This window comes from Halichoeres trimaculatus, unplaced genomic scaffold, assembly GCF_033239565.1.
Source record: "Halichoeres trimaculatus isolate MK-OKI-2021-1 unplaced genomic scaffold, fHalTri1.1 fHalTri1_scaffold_5, whole genome shotgun sequence".
NCBI classification, from domain to species: domain Eukaryota; kingdom Metazoa; phylum Chordata; class Actinopteri; order Labriformes; family Labridae; genus Halichoeres; species Halichoeres trimaculatus.
This window is the reverse complement of record NW_027437183.1, coordinates 17,049,355-17,071,818: the sequence shown is the minus strand read 5'-3', so window position 1 is coordinate 17,071,818 and position 22,464 is coordinate 17,049,355. Positions and strand designations below refer to the sequence as shown.

The following is a 22,464-nucleotide window of genomic DNA, read 5'->3' as shown; positions in this document are numbered from 1 at the left end:
CATTTTACATTTCTTTGCTTTGTATCAAATTGAAATTGAAGCTCTTGTGTGGACTTTCCAGTTGGTTGAGTAACAGGCTGAAACAAATACTTAAGCCTGCCTATTCATGAGCCACAGAATCAAACGAGACCTCCATTGACATGAATTAATATTTCTCTGTTTAAACTTTTTAATGCCTGACACTGCTGCCAGGGGGAAGTGTCAGACATAGGGATTCACTGCATGCAACAGTGACAGCCTCTTATTACATTATCCTAAGCATATATTATTAAAGACACATACAACTGTTAATGTAGATGATACACTGTATTAAATTTATCCCCAATAAATAGACAGATAAATAAATATAAAGTTAAGGTAATTTAAAGGGGACATGTCATGCTGATGCCTGATTTAATACTTACATATAATATAATAAATTTGAAAACAAGACCTTACACCCCCTGAATTTTCAAAAAATTAGATATTGTATTTTTTTCTGATATCCTAGAACGAGATTTGATGCCTCTGAAAATAGGTCATTGCCAGTTGGCCGCGAGATCTCGACCGTCGTAACAACACGAGGTACTTTTCTTTTTATTGGAGTAATCTGATAAAGCAGCTCCTCCTCTGTGATGTCAGTCAGTCACACAACCGCCACCAAGGGATACACCCACCAAGAGCCGAGTATCCCCCCTCAGATGCTGAATGCTGGGACTCTGCTCTGCTGAGCAGCTCGGCTTTACATGGTGAATTAGCAGTTAAAACACTGTAGTTTTAGCAGACGTCGTAATACTTGTGAGACTGTGATATTTGCATGCGTGTTCTGACATGCACTGCGAACCTGGACCACAATAATGCTGCAGTGATAACATAGTGACGAACTGACGGTAGAGGCGATCTTTAGACTACACTTTCAGCATGATGGATAAAACAGACAGAGAAAAGTGAAGGGGCAGGATGGAGCCCTGTTATAGAAATAGTTTATTGGTGAAGTCTCCCTATATTTTCACACATAAACTATACATGTTACAGTACTGGTTTGATTCACCACACTGAAGCGTCCTGAGATGATCTGTGTCAAGGTGGATTTTGTTCCTCCTGAGCTGCAGAACCGTCCGGGTCTGACTCGGGGTCCAATACAAAAGGACGTATCCTACACTCTGCCATTTTATTACTGCTATCAATGCCTTACGGTGAAGTTTTGGCAAACAGCAAACTTGCTCGGTCTGCTCCATCCAAAATGATTCTGCCATGCTGCAAAAACCGCCCCCGAGCTCTACCCCCCCCTCTGATAGAACTGACCAATCAGAACACAAAGGGCTTTGACGTTGCGAGGTTACTGGAGGTCATTCTAGAAACGGAGCGTTTCAACAAGATCTTCAGAATGGCCTAAAATGAGGATATTGTGAACGTTATAGTGGGGCAATAAAGGAACTAAATGACTTGTACTGAGGGCAGAAATGCTTTACAAGCATCCTAGTCTGGCATAGTGAAAAGGAGAAACAAGCATGATATGTCCCCTTTAAAGGATAAGAGCAGCAAAGATGATAGCTCCCTTTTGGCCACAGGGGGCACCATAATCATCACAATGAAAGAGTTTCTTGCAAAAGCTTTGAAACTGGAAAAAAAATGAAACAAAATAAATTAAATGATTTTAATGATCATTGCAGAAATGGTTTCTATATCAGTGATAATCAACTCTTTGGTTCTCTGTGGTCATATTTTATGCTATATTTGTGAGGCTTGATCTAAGAGCCTGTCATGTAATTAGTCACCTAGTTTCAACAACTTTTTGATGTTTTCTTTCTGTGGATAAGGAAGCTCATCTTTCTGTTAGGTTTGTAATAGTATGATTGTGGGAGGAGAGACGAGGAGGAACCGAAGAGGGGGGAGGAGAGACAGCGACAGCAGCGGCTCGGCAGGCAGGCAGGCAGCGAGGAAGGCAGGAGGGAGCTCGGAGCAGTTTGAGGTTCCGCGCGTTGCTTCCCGTGTGACTGATTTCATGTGGAAGAAGAAGAAAGCGCATGAGAAAAGCAGCACGCTCCTCTTTCTCTGAAACGGAATTAATTTAGTGACCCTCTGAAAATGTGCACACCGTGTTGTGTATCGCAGGTAAGGAACGATGCTGCTGTTTCATTGTTGCTGTTCCACGGTAGAGGGATGAGCGTTATATGCTAACGTTTCGTCGACTGTTGTTTCAGTGTTGTTTACAGTTTGTATGAATGCACGGAGCGTTAGCCATTCACCGTCGGCTAATGCGAATCAGTGGGGGTTTTGATGTCGTGGTGATTTCCCAAAACACTGTCAGCTGTCATAATTCCTCATAAAAAACACAGTTTCAGAATTTATTAGACGGAATGATTGAATAAGTTTACAGTAGGAGCATAAAAGCGGCTGACAGACAAAGGAAACTAGCCAAACCGTCACACGGTACTGTACCTGCTATCAACAGAAACGTCATCTCTGTTTTTACAGATGTGCTGGATGAGAGCAGTGATATAATATAGATTCACGGGGCTCAGACTATGTAGTTAATGACTTGGTGGTGGTAATGTGTTTTCATTGTGCTCGTCTTGATGTTCTTTTCAATAAAGCACAGTCGCACTTTTTAGGAGCAGTAGCTTAAAACTTCAGCCCAATCCGACTCACAGCTGGAAAGTTTCATAGACATCCAACTGAAAATAAAGTAGTAGTTTTGTACATTTCTCTATAGTTGAGGACACGTCACCTGTAAGTTTGTAGAAACACTCAAGAAGATTGCAGTTTTTTAGTCGTACAATAAACACAAGTACACATGTACCAATAGATAATGCTAATGATGTTTGCCCCTAGTTGTTTGTTCATGTCTGTTTTGAAAGGTGTCTGATTTTGAAAGGGTATTTGGCACTTGATAGGACAAAGAAATGCATTTTAATCCATCTTTTAACCACTTTGTTTGTATTTTGAGAGTTAATCAGACAAATAGTCAGAAGCTAAGTCATGAGGAAAAGAACTAATAGTTAAAAAAGTTTGATACTTGAGTATTTAAGGTCTGTAAGTTAAATGGAGTGAGGGAAGCAGACAAACATTGGTTCATGTGGTTAAAAAGGCTTTTTTCTCAGGGCTCGAGGGTTTGTTCTCCATCAAACAGATTGTTTTTGACCACAGAGTTACCACTGCTGAGCTGGTCTGATCAGTAATTTAATTAGGGATACGCATCCATCATCTAAGTGGAGCTCCATCTATTTCCTGCTCTTTTCAAAAGCAGGGAAACAGGGAGGATTAAGAGGAAATGAATGGTAAACAATGAGATCAGTTTTGTGTTGCTTAGCTGGTGGGCTAATCCCTGTCACAGACACCCTATTTAGTTTAGTCACCATCTCTTATTTACGTGTATACTTGTAATTAACTTCTTTCAGGTTTGTTTATATGTGCCCCTCTTGAGGTTTTGAGTCACTCAAACTGATGTGTGGACTGTTAATTTCCTCTTTGGCCCTGAGGTGGAAATGAAGAGAGGGTGGGCTTTGTTTGGGTTAAATTTAGGGAAAAAAAACTGAGCAAGCATGGTGAGAGAGCAACTCACTCATATTTTCCCTGCTGGATCAGGGATGTGTGCCATATTGTGTCGTGATAGGGGGTTAGCTTTAGCTCAGTGCTTCGTCCAAAGCACTGCGAGCGTTGGCTGTGAATGTGGGACGGGACTGAAACCATGTGGGTGAATGTTAGCAGCACAGCGATGGTACCAACAGCTTTGGCAGGGTTCATGAGACATTAAGAGCAACAGTCTGTTTAGAAAGCAACTTTTTCTGGTACAGTATGCTTAAATAAGACATTCAGCTCTGAACTGATGATATGGCCTTTGTGGTTGGGTATTGAAGAGAGGGGTTTTGTATCACAGAGCTCTTCCTAAGTACATGCTTAATGCATCAAATTGCATGTCCACATCATCACGTGGGGTGACTGATGTGTGTTTGGTAATGAAATAAGGATTTCTTACCCCTCAGAATCCCAGCTGACTGAGATATGGTCAGAAACATGATGAAATTTGATGGAAATAACAGTTAAACTGTGTCCAAAAGGATGTCTCAATTGATCATCCTCTGTCAAAAAATAAAAATGCAACATATTAATTGCATACTGATGGAAAATAAGCAAACCCTTAAACAAAAGAAGCATTGATTAGCAACTGCTTTTTGTTTTAGCTTTCAAAAATCAGCAAAAATTACTCTCACACTTCTTTTTATCAATGAACAGTTTCATCTCTCGTCATGTCATTGAGGCTGTATTGTTGCAGACAGGCAGGTGGTTTTACAAATCCTGTAAAATCATTGGCATGCAAACTAAAGCCTAAGTGAATTTGGCCACAAACATCTGTTGCGCCCCCTCCAACATAAATTTCTCATTCAGACACAGATTAACGTTACAGCCAACTGTGTCCATACGAGACATGCCTGCTATTTCGAGCCTCTCCTCAGGAATTTTGCTGTGGTCAGCAGCCCTGCAGGGGTTTGTTTTCTTACATGGACATCACTGTCGATCTTTTGTCTCCCTCTGAACCGTCATGTGGCGGCTCTGGAAGCTTCCTCGGACTTTCTCCTCTTCCCATATCTTGTCTCTGATTTATTTATTTATTTTTTGAGGAAGGGAAGATAGGGCTGATGAAATCATGTGAAACGTCTGCTGAGCCCTTGCATGGGGCCTTAAGTGTCAGTTGTCTTGCAATAAGGCTGTGTGACTTAGAAATGTGGAATATTTTGGACACTACCCTGTAGCTCATGCTGATAAACAACAGGTTTTCAGATGTAGAACAGACGGGATGTTGAATTAACCTCTTGATCTTAAACCTTTCATTTTCTGCCTTCCTGTTCTTGTTTGCTCCGTTTCCGTCGCTTATTTTGGTCAGGGACTCTTTTGTCTGCATGTGATTGTCCAGCTTCTCTGTTGTTTCATTTCTCCACGATGCATCTGCTTTGTTTTACTTTTTTTTCTGCTCATTGGACTTAACTTTCTCTCTGTCAGTTGTAGCTAGGGGCCGTGTTTGCCAAGTGAGAGGCAAAGGCTTCTCTTTGTGTATAGGAAACAGAGCAGTGATACATTTTTGCTGTGTGTATACAGCTGCCTAGCTATATAGACAATAGAGCAGCTGTCAGTCACGATATAAGAGCAAATAGAGCAGGTCTTGATCTGGAGCTTGGCTAGCCTCAGATTTGTGTGAGAAAGATCCAAACTTACAGCTTTAAGGTGTCCTGTTACCCTTTTCCACTTATATTCACCCACTTTGCTGGTTTCTCTTCTCTATATTCAGAGCAAAGCTTTGTTGTAATTTGAGATACGAGGGTGTGTCTACAGTTTCGTCTGAGCCATTTGTCATGATTCATAGTGGTAAACTCTATCCAGAGGCCTCTATCATTAAGCTCTCCATAGCAGGGAGTTCCCACAGCTTTAAAGCTGTATGTGAGAATGTAAAGTAGGACAGCAATAAAATACACTGCGTTATTTGTGACGAATGAATAATTCAATAACACCACTGATGATTTAAGTCAACATGAGTGTTTGACTCCCACAGTGACAGCCAGTGAAGCTGTTATGCTACATTCTTGCTATATTCAAGCTGTTCTGACAGAGATCCTCTCAGGCGTGAGTCACGTCTGTCTGTGCTGCTCTCTGTGTTTTCCCTGTGAAAATAAGTCCTTAACTGCACAACTGATGGTTTACTTCTTTAACTTTTCTGAAAATAGAAAGTCAACATCTCAAATCAGCTGATTAAAGTTTTCTCCTACACTGTGTGTGTTTGAAAATTTGAGCATGTGGGGAGATATGTATGCATATGTATGTACATATGTATGTGTGCGCTTACGAGCAGATGTAGGTAAATAATTAATGAATTTTTATTCATATGGACTAATTTAAATGTGTTCAGTAACACTATGTTAAGACAGTAAATAAAAATAAATGATATAATATTAGGTTGAATTTTATCAGAGATTAGACATTCTCTAAAAAGAGATGTTAATCATAGATGTCAGTGTATAAAAAAAGGAAGCTTGGTGGATTAATATTTCTTAAATAAAAAAGGAGAAGATTCAATAAGTCAACGTCAAAGCAGTTAAGTCAGTCCTCTTGTTAATACATGGTTTGTAAAACTGTAAAGTTTTCTCTGTTCTGACTTTATTGTAGTATGTAGATTCGTTTTGTTTATTCTTTTCTTTTAAATGCTTGAAGTAAACATTTTCAACTCTGTTATGGCACATTTGATGGATGTTGGACTCTTATCTGTTTAACCAGCTCTTCACTTTTCTTATCTATGCTTCCTGGGGTTTAGTGAGTGACCTGGCCGGCTTGCTATTGGTCCGTCAGATTTCACGTAAGCAGCTGGGTCTGTGTGGCTGTGTGTTTAATTTAGGTTCCCTCTGCTGTTTCTTGCTTGTTAGATATTGTTTCCCCTCCTGATCTCTGCTGGTTTGACAAAATAAAGGCATAAAAGAAAAACTTGGTAATTATCATCAGTGCTGAGCTGAACAGCTCACAGTCTAACCCCACATGTGCTCTTAAGATTGTTCTTTTTGAAGGACTGTTTGAGTTTTGTTGATTAAGCATCCAGCTGTAGGTCCGAGTCCTTTTGGAACAACAACTGAAGGTCACACAGACTTATTCTGCCTCTGTGGCTGCTATTACTAGCCTTTGGGTTCATTTCCTGAGGGTACGCTCACCGCTGTGTCCAATCCTCCCTCTATACTAAAAGCTGGGGTGTGAGTGTGTGTGTGTCCTTGTCTTTCCAGCCTTGAACAGCTGGAAGGTGGCCAAGCATTGGTTGGTGAGGGATTTCAGGGTAAAGGGCAGCTGAAGATAATGAAGGAAGGGTGGAGAGGAGAAAAATGAAAGGAAAAGACAAGAGAGGTCAACAATAAGCCCCAAAAGTACCAGGGTGGGGGAGGATAGAGGAAATAAGAGGAGAGAGGAACACAACTTCAGGCCTTTGTCTCCTTAGAGCCCCACAGACACTGAAGCCCTCAGTAGAGCAGTGTAACAGTCGTGACTGAGTTAAATCTGAGGGTGGACCCAGCAGGTGGCTGAAGTGCTGTCTTATGAGTTGATAATCTTCAGGAATGGCTGCTTGGGGGTTGCTGTTGATGGTGAAGAAGGGGTGCACGCTGCAGAAACACCAACCACCTGTCGACATGCTGGTGGGGCCGGCGTTTCGCTGTAAAGGGGGTGGATGGCCCTTGAAGTGCGTAGGGTCAACACTGGTTACCATGGATACACTCTCTGTGTATCTATGTTTGGTGGAATTCCCCTAGATGTCCTCTTCTTTTGCTCCCCCCAGCCTGCTGTTGGCCCCCTCTCTGTGTTTAGAGTCCGCTGGTGAAACTCCCCTTAACTAATGAAATCTAAACACCCTCATGACTCTAATCACCCCACTTTTTTCTCTCTGGCTTTTTGGCTGTTTAGGTTAATTAATCGACAGTTGAGCAAGACGCGTGGGCGAAGCAGAGACAAAGGAAACAGCTTATCTTGTTAAGCTCTGTTATGTGTCGTCAAATGGAGATCAGAGACCCTGACATAAAACTTGCTTTCGATCCAAGATTTGAAGTCTGTGTTTGAATGAAAGCACAAAGTGTCACATGCAGCCTTGGAGGCAGTACCTCAAACCTCTTCATTGGCACTCATACCCTCTATCTCAGGCTTAGGTAAATGGTGTTCAGATTTATGAGCACTCCACAGTGATCTGTGAGAGGATAAAAGCTCTCTCCTCATGAAACCTGAGAGGGGGTGAACTGATGTTATTCACTGATTGATCTGGTTTCAAAGCATCAAAGAAGTCTTTGTGTTTGTTGCCCATAACTGCTGGCCAGAGAGCACATGTGGGCAAACTTCTGAATTGACCTATTTTCCTGCTGTTCTGCTTTCATCGTTTCAGAATGAGCACATTAAATGAGTCTTAGATATTGATATTGATTCATGGACTCATGCTTTGATATCTCAATGGGGGTCAAGTGACGTCCTTTCTGTCTTAAGACCCTTTGTTGTAGCAAAGAAGACAGACGTCATCAGAAAACTTTAGGCCAAGATTCTAGATGAAAAAAGGATTTTCCTTGTTATGTTTCTCCTGATTGTTTGGGATAACGCTGAGTGCTTTGCAAACAAAACACATATGTTGCTAAGAGCCTTTAATTGTTAAAAAGTTAATTCAGGATTCCAGAGTTTTAAACTTGACTCATACCATGGAGCATATTTTTCTGATCTGTAAGAACTGGGTCACAGATCAGGTGCTGTAACAATCGCCATTGTGCTTGACGACTAGCTGCCTAAACTTTATCCTTGATTTTTGCAACACAAGAGTATGAGGAGGTTCAGATACAGCTCCTTGAAATATTCAAACACTGTCTCTCCTCCGTATTCAAACAATGGTAATCAGTGAACCTCCCAGTGAACTGCTGCAGCACTCCTCCGTCTGCTCAGGCTGAACTTTCACAACACGTACAAGAACAAATCACTCAGATACTAAAAGTTACAGAAGGAGAGTACAAAACAAACTTAGAGCACAATTTCTCTGCAGTTACTACATGTTATTCCCACCAACAACATCTCACAGGCCTCTCAACTTCCTTTCAAACTAAACCAAACAAAATGTTCCTGTTCAGGTAAAAAGTCCAACGCGTTCACCAAAACAAGTAGAAGATTTCTCCTATTGGTGTGTTTACAGACCCAAAAAACCAAAGTTATGTTACAAAAATGGTGCCAAAACCATCAGACCCCCTAAGATGTCCTTTAAAAAATATTAAAAACGGAAAATTTCATTGAGGGCCTAATCATTCTGACCTCAGCTGCTTGGACTGTACGGGGCAGGATAACCTGCTGCCTTTCCATCTTTCTGCTGTTTATGATACTTCCTGATCATTAGCAATACATGTTCCGAAATAAACAATCATTTGACCTCAACACATAATCTACTGATTTCTGATCCTAAAGATATTCTTGCTAAAAACTATTTTGATCCAGCAACTGTAAAAAGTGCATCAGATATTGATATTTTTATAAGCTCATACACAGTTGTATGACAGGAGAGCTTTCCCTCAATGTTTTGTTTTAAAGACTAACCCCAGTAAAACAAAGCCCAGACAAAAAGTCATGGCTCACAGAAACCCTTCTCCAGCTTGAGGTTATAATCGACAATGTGTCTGGGAAGACCAGCAGGGAGACATCAGGGCAGACAGCAGGGGGGTCAGACCCATGTGGGCAGAGAGTCTTGATCCTGACCATGTGCCTCTGTGGATCCACGAGTGAGCAGCATACCGCACATTACTGACATGTGAAGCGGAACGCAACACATCACACAATGTTGCACGCTGGCTTTACCACATCTGTAAACTCTGGCTGGATTACAGAACCCAGTTAGGACAGGATTGGATTACTGTTACGGCTGAGAAGAATATAAATTACACTGCAAAAAACTCAAATCTAAGAGTGTTTCTGACCTTAATTTTGGTCAAGAAAATGTCTCATTATATCACATTCACCTGAAAAGTCCAGGAAATGCCTTATTTCAACACATTAATGACAAAAAGGACATCTGAAATGCAGAGTAACCAAAATCTACCACACTTATAAAGTATCTCATATCAAAACATTACTAATAGTATTTCAAGAAACTTTACACTTTTTTTCTTTTAATATTTTTACTCTTCAACAAGTCAGGCATCATTTTTGTCTTTAAATACCTCAAAAAATACATTTCTCCAGGACTTTCCAGGTGATTGTGGGTGATATTAAGTCTAATAGAACAGAATAGAATAGAATAGAAAATACTTTATTTATCTCTGAGGGGAAATTCAGAAGTCACGGAAGCAATAAAAGAAAACAAAAGTAAGAAAGTGTAAAAAGGTCCACAAGAAAACAGATGATGACGGCTTGACCATCATTCTCCAGTCAGCCAGGGTCCACAGGGTTCAGGACTTAGCTGCTTCAGCAGTCTGTTCAGTCTCTGTCTCCTGTATCCTGTCTGCTCAAAGCAGGAGTTCTTCCAATGTGGCGTTGGTGTCTGGTGTTAGCTCCATTAGCCATGTCTGTGAATAGCATCATGCTACTCTGCCTTCTGGTATTCCCTCTGTTGCTGGGTTAGCATGGCTAGCTCGTCCATCTTATTGGAGATAGATCTTACGTTCCCAATAAGGATGAATGGAAGGAAGGTCGTTGTTGTCACTTCTTAACTCACACCTGAGAACCAGCACGTCGTCCTCACCTCCTTCTCCTCACCTTGTGGGAAAACATCAGGCCTTGCACCAGTTAGCATTGACATGCTACAGGCTGCTAACAGTTGATTGCACATGTTACCAATGCAGCAATGGTTACATGTACAATCTCCAGACACACACAGGAGAAAAATGGTAAAAATATCACTGAAGAAAAAAACAATTTGGTGTCCATGACCAACAAATGAATCATACAGATGCACAAAAAATAAGAGTAAACACTGGATTAGGTTTCAGTTTTTAAAGTGTAACCATGCTTTGAGATATCGTAAGTCTATAAGGTAGTATAATACAAATTTTTAGAGGATTAAAGTTAAAGCTTAGTTATGGAAAAAAACTTTGGTGACAGGACTGATGTCTTATGGCTGTAAATTCTATATGTTGGTATGATGTCATCAAGTTTGATTCTCTGCCTTCATTCACAGATTTAAGGCTAAAAACTGATGGCTAAGGTTGATTTGTTGGTGTTGAAGAGTTTGTAGCACAAACCAGTTGTTTTGGTGACTGCTTTAAGTCAAACATGCTGTCACAGAGTGTGTGATTTGCCTGAGATCATTCTTGACACAATCTAATGACAAGCAGTGACCTGCAAACAGCTGCTGGTCTATCCGCCCATGGTTTCCTTCCTCTCACCAGAGACCATGATGACAGCAGATGGAGTTCAGCCACGCTCTGACCAGCTTAGCATGTACCCTCACTAGCTGAGGGAGAACACACACACACACACATGAAAATAATGGTTTGTAGCAGCCCACCAGCATTTAAGAACCACTGTACCTTTACAGTGCACCACACCCCAAGTCTAGACCACATCAGAAGTTCACCTCTCCCAGCTCCAGAGTTTGCGGGCTGAGGAGGCTCACATCCACAGGATGGGGTGGATACGTATAAAGAGCTCACACAGTAATTATAGAGCGTCCTCTCTCAAATAGAACGCAGGGCCTCCCTTTACAAAACTGTCCCTATATGAGGGCCTGTCACAAGAAACAGAGTAGGCCTCTGTGTGTGTTTGTGTGCAGACAAGAGTGTCTATGTTGACCAGAAAATGCCCACTCTGAAGCAGGAGGAGGATTATGTCCCTCGTGATAGAAACCATGAATGAGCAAACAGGCAGTCAGGCATTTGTCCTCTATTTTGAGTTCCTCATGTTCAGTAAGGAGACCTTTCCTTTGCTTTGGTTAGCAGTAAATAACAACATTCCACCATTTTAAGCTGAAGCTCTGGGAGACAAAAAAAGACGATATTTTCTTTCATTTGTTTCAACTTTAACAAGCTAAAAACTAAGGTTCTCTTTTCTTCATGTTCATATTGTTTAAATCATGCATCCGTCATCATCACAGCCTATAGCACTAACATGCTACACACCATATGCTGCAGTCTCCATCTCTTAGACCCTGGAACATGTTCGACAGTTAACAAAAGTTTAGTATTTCATGAATAAAATGAGTCGTTAAATGTCTGTAACTGATGATAATCTTTCTAGAGGTGTACCAGCTGTGCTCTCTTGTCCTCTCTGTCCATGCTGCGTATAATTCACAGTCATGCTGAGATATCAATCCCCCTCCTTTCTCCTTTGTGATCCCTCCTTATTCCATCTAAAGATTTTTTTCTGGGTTCTTAAAACACTGAGAAATTATTCTTCAAGGAATATTAAACTTCTGCTTTCAGAGTATTTTCAAGCGTTGATACTTTGTGATGTTTCAAGATCAAAGCGTAACCTCCACAGCTGACAGATGCTGCAAAATAGACACCGTGGTCCTCTGAAAAAAAATAAACATTGTTTTTTTAATTGATTGCATATAATTGTGTGGAAAGTTGTGAAAGTGATGTTTGAATTATTTCACAATCTTTCTCTCTTTGTTGTTCTGCTTGCAGCTGGCCTGCTGCTGCGGCTCAGCGGCCTGCTCCTGCTGCTGTAACTGCTGCCCCAAGATCAAACAGTCCACAGGGACCCGAATCATGTACGCCCTCTACTTCCTGCTGGTCACTATCGTCTGTGTCATCATGATGTCCCCCACTGTGGAGCAGGAGATGAAAAAAGTAAGTACAGAAATCACACTCAAAGCTCAAAACAATACATGTTCAAGATAGTTTCATTCATTTTGAAAACAGTTAATTTCAAATAATTTAGATATGTAATCGAAGAATTTCAATGTTACATGCATAGTGGAACTAAGTGTTGGAAGCAGCTTCTGTTAGATAAGTGCTTTCATAGTTCATTGACAAAGACCAATGAATAGTTATGATAAGAAGATTTAACAATGTGTTTTTGAAATGGTTTATTCGGATCATAATTCTTAAATGTATCAAACAGGTCAAAACCCATGTTGCAGTGTTCAGCCATTGTTTTTATCTCTTTCTAAAAGTGTGCATGCAGTCCATCAATGGACAAAAGAAGTTCTGTCCCTGGGTTTCTGTATATTCTTTGGTCTCTGAGTGAGCAGATATTGGTCAAGAACAGCTGAGAGCACTAAATCTATCATTCCTGGTAGAATGGAGTCATCTTCTCAAGTTGACAGCCAGGCTAAAGTTGTCAAAGGGGCAAAGGTTAGCTCCTGTCCTAGCTTCTGTACAAGCTGCAGGCTTCTCAGGTCTTATAAATCCTCAACACTTTCTGAAGAGCTGTCAGGTTTTAACCTTTTTGGTGAAGACTGGAGATATGTGAAATGGGCACATTGGTTCAGACTGGCAAATGAGAATTTCTGCTCTATTAAGGTTTTTGCTAGGGATGCACGATATTGGATTTTTGCTGATATCTGATATGCCGATATATCGAAACCCCTTTTGGCAGATACCGATACCGATACCGATACCGATACCGATACCGATACCGATAATCACAAGTTTGTTTGTTTTTTTCACTGTAAAGAAAGCTAAGTCTATCCTGTACTGGAATTTATATGTTACTCTTATTGTGACGGTCTTATTTGTTTAAGAAACACACGTAAAACAAGAAAAAAACCATTTGATTTTACCATTAATAAGAAATATATTATTTTTTCAAACTAAAGACATTCAGTATTGAAATACAGAAAAATAATTTCTTTAGATCACATAAACTTTAAATGTACAATGCATTTTTAAACATAACCAAGTTGCATTTGATTATTTTAGAGCTACTGTAACAACCTGGTGACAGACACAGAGCTCTGCAGTGCAAAAAGTGAAGTGCTACATTTTATTTAAGGGGCTTATTTTTCAGATGGAAAATAATAATAATCCTAACTGAATAGCACCTTATTGGCTGTGCATATCGGCAGAAATTTTCATACCTGCCGATACCGATATTGTGCCGATAATATCGTGCATCCCTAGTTTTTGCTTCACAGCTGCTTTCTGTTAATGAGGACAAAATGTAACAAGTCCCGTCTACGTTAACTCACAGAATTTAGCAGCAGCACATACACTGAGGCTTGGGTGTCCATTAGAGAACTTTGATATAAACCCACATAAAATAAGATTTTAGATTCTTAGGTCACACACCCTCCACAGATCTATGTCTTAACTGGGTGTTGTCTCATCAGATGAGCCAACATTTGTTGTTTTTTGCTCTCGTCTATAAACAGAACAAGCTTTCAGAGTGATTTCAGAGTTTCCTTGTCAATGCCAAAAGGCAAAATTAAAGATTTATAACATTGCTACAGGCAAAGCAGACAACCTACTTCTCCACCTGGAGATCTCCAGTGAGTGTTCACAGCAGTAAGGTCAGAGCCTGGGAGGCAGGAGTTCAGGCTGCCTGCGCGTTTGTTTTAAACCGCCCACCTTGCCTCTGAGGCTGGGAGAGGATACACAGGAGGCCTGCTGCTCCCGTTCTTCTGATCTCTACCACTTTCATGTGTTTTTTCCCTCCATGTTGCCTCTTTGATGCGTCATAATGCAGGATTATTGTCAGACTGACTCTTTCTGGTTTCCTCTGAGATGATCCAGCTCGAATTGAAGTTTCTGTGCTGTTGTCCTCATCCGTTGGGTGAGTCAGGGTGCAGGTGTCAGAGATGATTTCCAGACACATCACCTTCCCATCCTTTAGCCTTTACTAAGATTAAAAGCTGAATATCAGGGCTTGTGAGTGAGGTACATTTCCACTGGTACAGCAGAAAACTACTGAGAAATAATCCCTCCTGTCGTCTTTTACAGTTTGTCTTCTCTTTCCCTGTCAGTGTCTGCTCTAAACAGCTCCCCACCGCGTGGCTCCTTGTGAGAGGAGAACCCAGCAAAAGGCACAAAATGGCCTCTTGTAGCCTCATGCAAAGCCTGCTGAGTTACACACAAATATATGCACACACACACAACACTGTCAGCGCCACACTGAGCGCAGCAGGAAGTCTCAGCTAAAAGAGCAGCCTTTGTATATATGAGAGTGCTGTTCTTTTCTGGAGAGATTTACAGCTGTCTGAATCAGCCCCTCTCCCTCTTAATCACGACACCATGGACATGCTAATATGGTCCTCAACATGAGACAAAAGCTCCAAAACGGGCTTTTACTCTATGTTGTGATCTGGCTTTGGACTGTGCTGCACACTACAAGGATGACAACTCAATCCTCAGCATCTAATGCATGTGATGAAAGAAAAGAAAACTCAAGTCATTTCATATTTTGAAGTAAAAAGCTTCTGTTTTCTTTAAAAAAGTGACTTTTATTTATAAAAGCAGTTCCTTTATTTGACTTTGACTTTACATCTCCACAGTCCTCACAAGACAAGAGATATTTAGCCTCTATTCTGTGGTAATCGTCTCAAAGACTCTCTCTTCTGTTGGCAATGAGCCACTGAAGCACTTCCAGTTTTCTTTTGGAGACAACAACAAAGTCCTTACCCACTCCACTTCCTTTCATTTTCCTTTCTTCTTGTTTTTTTTCTTTCTCCTGGACTGCAGGTGAAAATAAACATTCATGAATGTATTTTAACACGAGTGTCCCCATCTTTCTCTTGATTCTTCCCTTTCTCGCTCCTCCCCAATCCCTCGGACGTGCTGACAAGAGGCGGTTAATTTATTCATCTGTGTCTTTTGTTTGTGTACACTGACAGTTGGTTGTAAGGCCTCTCTAACAGCCTGTAGAGAAGGAGGAATGAAAGCGGGCTTCATGGAGAGAAAGAGGGGTTGTTGTTGCTGCCTGTTCTCTCTTTCTGCTGCTTTAGAGGCGTGACACTCAGAATAGCAGCTATTGGGTCTTTTTCTCAGAGGCCGCAATCAAGACAAACACAGTCAGAGCTGTTGGTTTCTTTTTGGACATCATAATGATCTAATCAAAGTGTGTGTGATTTTGTCAATCAGATCCCTTACTACAATGAGCTGTGTGAAAAGGTGAACGCAGGGGAGAACTGCAAAACTCTGGTGGGCTACTCCGCCGTCTACAAGGTGTGCTTCGGCATGTCCTGTTTCTTCTTCTTCTTCTTTCTCTTTACCCTCCGCATCAACAACAGCACTGGCTGCAGGGCGGCCGTGCACAACGGGTAAGACATTCGAACAATATCATCTTATCCTGCTGTAATTATTCCTAAGAAGTTTTATATGTGACACATTTCCTGCATTGTAACAAAGTTTTCTTATATGTCATTGTTTTTGTTTGTATTTCTGTTCATTGCGTGCCCTTTTTTCCTGTGCAACTCTCAGTATCATTTCTTCTTCACCTGCAGGTTCTGGTTGCTTAAGTTTCTTGCACTGGTAGGATGCTGTGCTGGAGGTTTCTTCATCCCAGAGGAGGAGACATTTCTTGAAGGTGAGGAGAATGCGCTCAAAAATAGTTAATTTTCATTGTCATGCCATCTTTTTTTGTATTTAACACCAGTTTACAGTACATTTCTGATGTAAAGTCTTCTCGCTTACATAAACCGTTTCTGCCCCTGTTCAATCCCACAGTGTGGCGCTATGTCGGTGCAGCGTGTGGGTCCATCTTCCTGCTTATCCAGCTCATGCTGCTGGTGGAGTTTGCCCACAGATGGAATACGAACTGGTGAGCACAAGTATTCATCACTTTTTCACTCTGACTCAGTGAGTCAATGAGTCAGAGTCTGTCCAGCTTACTCAAGCACCATCACCTTGTAGTTGGAGCAATGCAGAGTGTGGGACATGTTACACTGTGAGAAAATTTGTATGAAAATATTCATCCATTTTTTTCCATACCATACCATCACAAACGTACTGCAGCAGATTGTTACACATTGATAAAGTTTTACTATCACAATCAAACTTTTAATTTCCTGACAAGGTGCTGATATAACAAAACTTTCCCTTTCTTTTAACTTTTTTTAGGACAGTCTTCCCTGAGTCAGTTTTTTTCCTTTCTCCCGTTCACTTGATCTTTTTTACTTATTTAATTTCCTTTCTCCTTGTTCATGTTTGTTTGTTGTCTTTTCTTCTGTCTGTTTTCTCCCTCTCTTCTCTTTCTGTCTGCAGGAGCTCAGGAGTGAAGTACAATCGTCTTTGGTACGCAGCTTTGGCATTCGTGACTCTGATGTTATTCACTATTGCGGTTGGAGCCGTAGTCTTCATGGGTGTGTACTACACCCACCCTGAGGCATGTCTCAAGAACAAGATCTTCCTGGGCATCAACGCCAGCCTGTGTCTCATCGTCTCTCTGCTGGCCATTTCCCCGTGCATTCAGAAATGTAAGAGCTCATGCTCCAAAGCGCATTGTCTCATTTGAATCAATAATGCATTATGGATGCATTTACATTTAGGAGAACTATACTGAAAGCTAGTTACCTGAAAGAGAAACACACAGAATAGCAACGTATTACACACATCGGCTGTCATATTGCAATATACAGTAACCACAAAATACACACTGTTGGTTGAAGTTCTTTTAGTATTTCTTTAACTTCATGTGCAGCTTCTCAGGTATCTTGATCCATGAAGTTCTGACATTAAATCCCATCATTTGATTTGTGTCTCTGCAGTGCAGCCAACATCAGGCCTGCTGCAGCCCGGAGTCATCAGCGTGTATGTAATGTACCTCACCTTCTCAGCCTTTACCAGCAAACCAAGAGAGAGTGAGTCCTTTTTATGCTCTTATCAGCAGGTGTTATATGTACCGGTGTTTGTCAGACTAACTACAGGCCAGTGGGACATTATTTCTGTCTGCATTCACACCACTATTATGATGACTCATACAAACTTATTACTGACACAAACCGACAATTACTGAATGAACACTTAAAGTTATGCCACAGTGTTGATCAATTGATATGAAGAGCCAGGTATTAAAGAACAAAGCTCCCAGGGCAGGAGTCAACAAAAGCCTTTAAAAGCCAAACTGCTAAATCCTTTGCTCCCAGGTTACTGCCAGCATATGCTGGGGTCTGTGTCAGAGGATAGCATCTAGGCTAACATAATACTTGCTCATTTTATTGTTAGTTTCACTTTGGTGGTCTGTTCTTCTTGAGGTTTTCTTCCAGCGTAGTGAAGTGGCAGGAAAGACTTAAAAGATGTAAATATTACACTTTTGCTGGATGCAAAATCTCTTAATTGAACACACAATAAAGCATGGATTTTATCATCATGTTTTGGTCTTTTGCTCAAGTTGTAAAAAATTTTTGGAGCTTTTTTTAAAACTTTTATTAAATTATGTTTTGCTCAATTTATAGTGGAATTTAAAAAATGATGGTCGGTTGTTCTTGACAGCGCAATTGACGTACCCTCATGTATAGACCAATTAATGTGCACTTATGTCCCTCATAGTCCCTCTTGTGCTAAGAGACGAAGCAGGAGTGACATAAGTTCCTCTTAACAGGGTTTTAGGAACTAAAACAATTCATTATACTTGAAATGCATAACCAATAGAAAGAGGGGGCTCCTAAAACTCCTATGGAAGTATGATGATTAAAATATGATAATGGTCTAATTAATAAACGTGACTGAATGTTTGAGACAAACGGCTGTCTCCCTGACTAACACTCCAGTGCACTACATTCAGCTTTTGTTCTTACTGTGTTGTCCCATCTCTTCTTTTCCTTACCCACCCCCCTCCTCTCACCCCTGCTCACACTGTGCCAAAACACACACTCTCACTGCATCTTTCACCATGTCACTCACTACTACTACAATACTCCCTCCTCTTCTTCCATCACCTCATCCATCTCTGTCTGCACATCCTTTCTGTCCAGCGTTGGAGATAAATGGTGTGAACACAACCGTGTGTGTTTTTCCCTTCAACTCTGGGCTGGAGGGCGACAAGAAGATTGTCACAGCTTTTGGAACCGTTATCCTGTTTGGCTGTATCCTTTACTCTTGGTAAGACTCACAGACACAGACACACACACACAGACACACACACACACACACACACACACACACACACACACACACACACACACACACACACACACACACACACACACACACACACACACACACACACACACACACACACACACACACACACACAACACCTCTCCCAAGGTCTGGATACAGACCAAGTCTCCCTGCGATATATTTATATGTTTTACTGTTTTATCATTAAGACCAGATATAATTTAGAGGCAACAGTCCAGTTCCATCAACACAGCGCTGCTTTGAAACAGTAAGAAATGAAAGTCCTGTACTTCATGAAATGCTGTGGAGACAAGGATGGGGCAGTTTTGATTGGCTGTGACTCAGGAGAAACGGCGCATGATTGGCTGTTGGTGTTGAGAGTCAAGAATTGTGCTTTTTTTTCTGTCTGTTCACATGTGTTTTCCATCAAGCAGAGGCATCATGTCTTTTGTGGTTTCTCCTTGAAGAAGGGGAATTAGACTGTGCAGCCGCTTGAAACTGCAAATTATTCATAAAGAGACGCAGTGACTGAATTACAACCTTTCTCTCCCTACATCTGTCTCTCTGTTTCTGTTTTCCATCCTCCTTTTAGCCTGACTTCTACTACGAGGAGAAGCTCTGCAGCGCTCAGAGTGTGCAGGAACAGTGAGCCAGCAACTGAGGTAAACACAGAAATATTCAGATCACACTGGATGTGGGGTTAATGGAATATACAGAGTGGCTAAACAGATATGAAGGACAACCAAACAGGCCGTCCCTATTAGAGAAATGTTTCAGATACAAGAGAATCAACTCAGGAGACATCACGTGTGTGACTTTTGTTCAGTCACCTGCATGTTTTCTTTTCTCCTGCAGAGAGCTCGCTGCTGTTTCTGTTTTGGAGACGACACAGGTGAGGAAAGTTTCCCCACCCCCACACTACTATCACATCCAGTTTTCCCTCCCCCTCCCTCCCCCTGCGTATCTAGGCTGTTTGGTGTGTACGCAGAGAGGCTGCGCTCATTGCTATTCCTCAGACAGACGGAGGATGGTGAGAAAGCATTGGTCAGCAAACACAGATGATGTCACTGTTACTAGGAGGTTAGTATGACACAGTGATGTAGGACCAGCAGTGAAGTGGGATTATGGGTAGTCTGACACTGCCCCCTGCTGGACATAAAACACAAAGTGTTTCAAATGGGCCTTGCAGAAAAACTGAATCACTTCAAGGAAACATGATATGGAGTTATATCTGATGAACGTGTTTGGACTTCCAGGCTCACTGTGTCAGAAGGTTTCAATCATTTGACCCACAACCTCTCTGTGTCACGTGTGTCTTCAGATGACTATGATGAGGAGAAGAGCGGCTCCGGCCAGAACGTGTTGTATGATGAGAGAGAGGCAACCATCTACAGCTACGCCTACTTCCATTTTGTCTTCTTCCTGGGATCGCTCTACGTCATGATGACTGTCACCAACTGGTTTCAGTAAGTGATACTTAGCGTGATGCTTTTCCTGAGCTTGTTTTACACATGCAACCAGTTCCTGTGGCTGATCAGAATGAGAGAAACAAGTTAAACAGAGTAAGCATTGCAAGACAAGAAAATATTTGTTTCAAGTTGGATTGTTTCTGGATCTTATTCATCGCTCATTAATTAAACAAGACACAGATTCAAGGCTGTTAAACTTAAAATCATCTCCTCTCAGCGAAGGCTTGTATGCTTCTTGTAATGTCGCCCTGCTGTTAGTGAAGGTTGAGGTCATCTGTCCTTCATTGTGTCTTGTCTCAGCTCTCTCTCTCTGCTTCTCCTACAGTTATGATAACCATCAGATCGAAAACTTGATGGATGGTAGCACATCTGTGTATTGGCTCAAGATGGTTTCCTGTTGGGTCTGCCTGCTCCTCTACATGGTGACCCTTATCGCTCCCATGATCTGCCCGAAGCGCTTTGAGGCCTAGGAGACACGTCACTTCACTCGAGTCAGACTGCTCTGATTCTTGAGGCAGAAGCTCGCGCTGAGCCAAGGGACCACCACAACCCCCTGTTATGTTGTAATACAACCCGATACTACCCTCAGCATTTTTACACGGAAGACTATCTGTTGCCTTTTTGTTTTATATAATTGTGTTTTTATTTTCTCTGTTTTATAATGTCAAGCTTTTAATACCTTGATGGTAATTTTGTTATCTATCTATCTACTACCACTTGCTCCTGGAGCTTTTTATTACTTCACTGTCTACACGAAGTTGAATCACATTTTAAGATATGTGAAGCATCTCTTGTCGTTTTGAATTCTTTTTGTGTTTGTCCGTTTCCCCCTCAGCCAGGCATTTCACTTCAGTTTTGTACAGTTGGATCACAAAGTTGTTGCAAAGTTTAGGGACAAATTTATTTCAGATGTGAGTTGTTACCAGAGACTTGTATTTATTAAGGTGTGTCTTAAGTAACCAGAGATCATTTTGTGAAGAAATGTGGTACTGAATCAGATTTGTCCTTGACTTTGTTCATAAACTCATCTCTCAGGCTCAGATGTAAGCTGTTTATGTTTACGCTTTGTTATGTTGCGCCCTTTTGTAGACGTTTTCTATGCAACAGAACAAGCTCTTTTGGATATTATATACATCCTGTGTTGTGCAGTTTCCAGTTTGGCCTCAAAGATTTGGTGTTTTAGATTTAATAATGTCCTCGCTCCCTTTGAGCAAGACCTTTTCTTAGGAAAATCCATGTGTTCAACATTTCCAGTCATGATGGTTGTTATGCAGGGCAGCACTGTTCAAATCAACCTGCCTTGCGTAAGAGTGACGATAGTCTTTACGGGAGTGAAGTGTCCCCTCTCTGGATAAGATCGTGTTTGCCAAAGGTAGATGTCAGAACATAACATACTGTACGACTCAGATTGTCTGGTCAGTTATAGAGAAAAATGAAGAACATGATGTATTTGCATGCTCACGCCAACTCTTAAATCAGCTGTTTTCTGTACAGTTTTACAGACCTGTTACCTTGTTTCTGCTAAATATGTCAGCTCATTATTGAGGTCAGAATAAAGTAGCATGAGTGCTTTTCTTTGAGTTATTCAACACTGGATGTTGAGATTACTGCCAATTTAAAATACACACAAAGACCTTCAACTCTGTGTTAGTTGTGTAACATTTTAATATTGTATAATACAAAATATTTCACATCTTAAACCACATGTTCGTCTCCATTCATTATTAACAACTGTATTTTCCTGTCAGGTATTACGGCTAACGTGTTTTATAATGACTCTATGTACATTCTGGCTTAAGCTCTGTGATCTGTGGAAAGTTTCACTGACGTCTGCAGGATTTGTTGTTCAACTTAAAGCTCCTGTGAGTTTTTTTTTAGCTGGTTATGAAAGAGACTGAATTTAACCCTGATGCCTCTTCATGGCCTACAGAAGCAAACCCAGCATTGGTCATATAGTGTTTTTCTTTTAATCAGTGCAGCAGGGAAGTGTCACAGTGATTGACTGTACTATTTCTACAGCAGAGATACTTAGTGCTACATTTCACTGTCTAAAAAGAGAAGGGACATTTTGTCAAGAACTGCAAAAAAAAGAAACATTGTTTTGACTGCAGGGTTCACCGAATTAACACAAAGTGAACTTCCCTCACAGGAGCTTCAAACTGGGAACTCTTCTGCATTTTAACTGTTCGTGAGAACCTTTAATATAAATGGTGCTCTACGGCTGTGATACCAAGCTACAAAAAGTGTCAAATCAGACAGCAGCAAAACATACTGGATCTCTTTTTGAAGTACAGAAACATGATTCACAATGTCAATAAAACATCCATTGAACGCCATTTGGTGTCTTCATTTGGTGATGGGATTTTTCTTCAGACAGACAGGTAGACAGCACACTGACATTTGTATAAAAAACTGAGAGAAACTTCTTTGTTTTAGTGAAATGCTCAACATTTTATTGGACTATGTTCAAAGGCAAGTATTTCTACAGTAGTAGTACTCAGAATGGTGACAAAAAGACATACACAGACCTGTAA

General features: G+C 41.0%; 1 protein-coding gene across 1 annotated transcript; it reads left to right on the top strand.

Moving 5' to 3' along the window:
• The first annotated feature begins 1,881 nt into the window (after positions 1-1,881).
• serinc5 (serine incorporator 5) lies at positions 1,882-22,266 on the top strand. The gene is made up of 12 exons (XM_074670837.1): positions 1,882-2,094; positions 12,087-12,251; positions 15,483-15,661; positions 15,845-15,927; positions 16,068-16,161; positions 16,605-16,816; positions 17,108-17,200; positions 18,314-18,440; positions 19,054-19,123; positions 19,317-19,353; positions 19,783-19,927; positions 20,256-22,266. Exons 1-12 carry the CDS (start codon positions 2,068-2,070, stop codon positions 20,398-20,400), a joined length of 1,377 nt encoding a protein of 458 aa, XP_074526938.1. The 5' UTR covers positions 1,882-2,067; the 3' UTR covers positions 20,401-22,266.
• The last annotated feature ends 198 nt before the right edge of the window (positions 22,267-22,464 follow it).

Excerpts from the sequence above, each read along its gene's own strand:
- serinc5 (XM_074670837.1), top strand. The coding sequence starts at position 2,068 with ATGTGCACACCGTGTTGTGTATCGCAG. Across the intron at positions 15,928-16,067 it reads GGAGGAGACATTTCTTGAAG|TGTGGCGCTATGTCGGTGCA; the intron begins GTGAGGAGAATG and ends TCAATCCCACAG. Across the intron at positions 18,441-19,053 it reads GGCTGTATCCTTTACTCTTG|CCTGACTTCTACTACGAGGA; the intron begins GTAAGACTCACA and ends TCCTCCTTTTAG.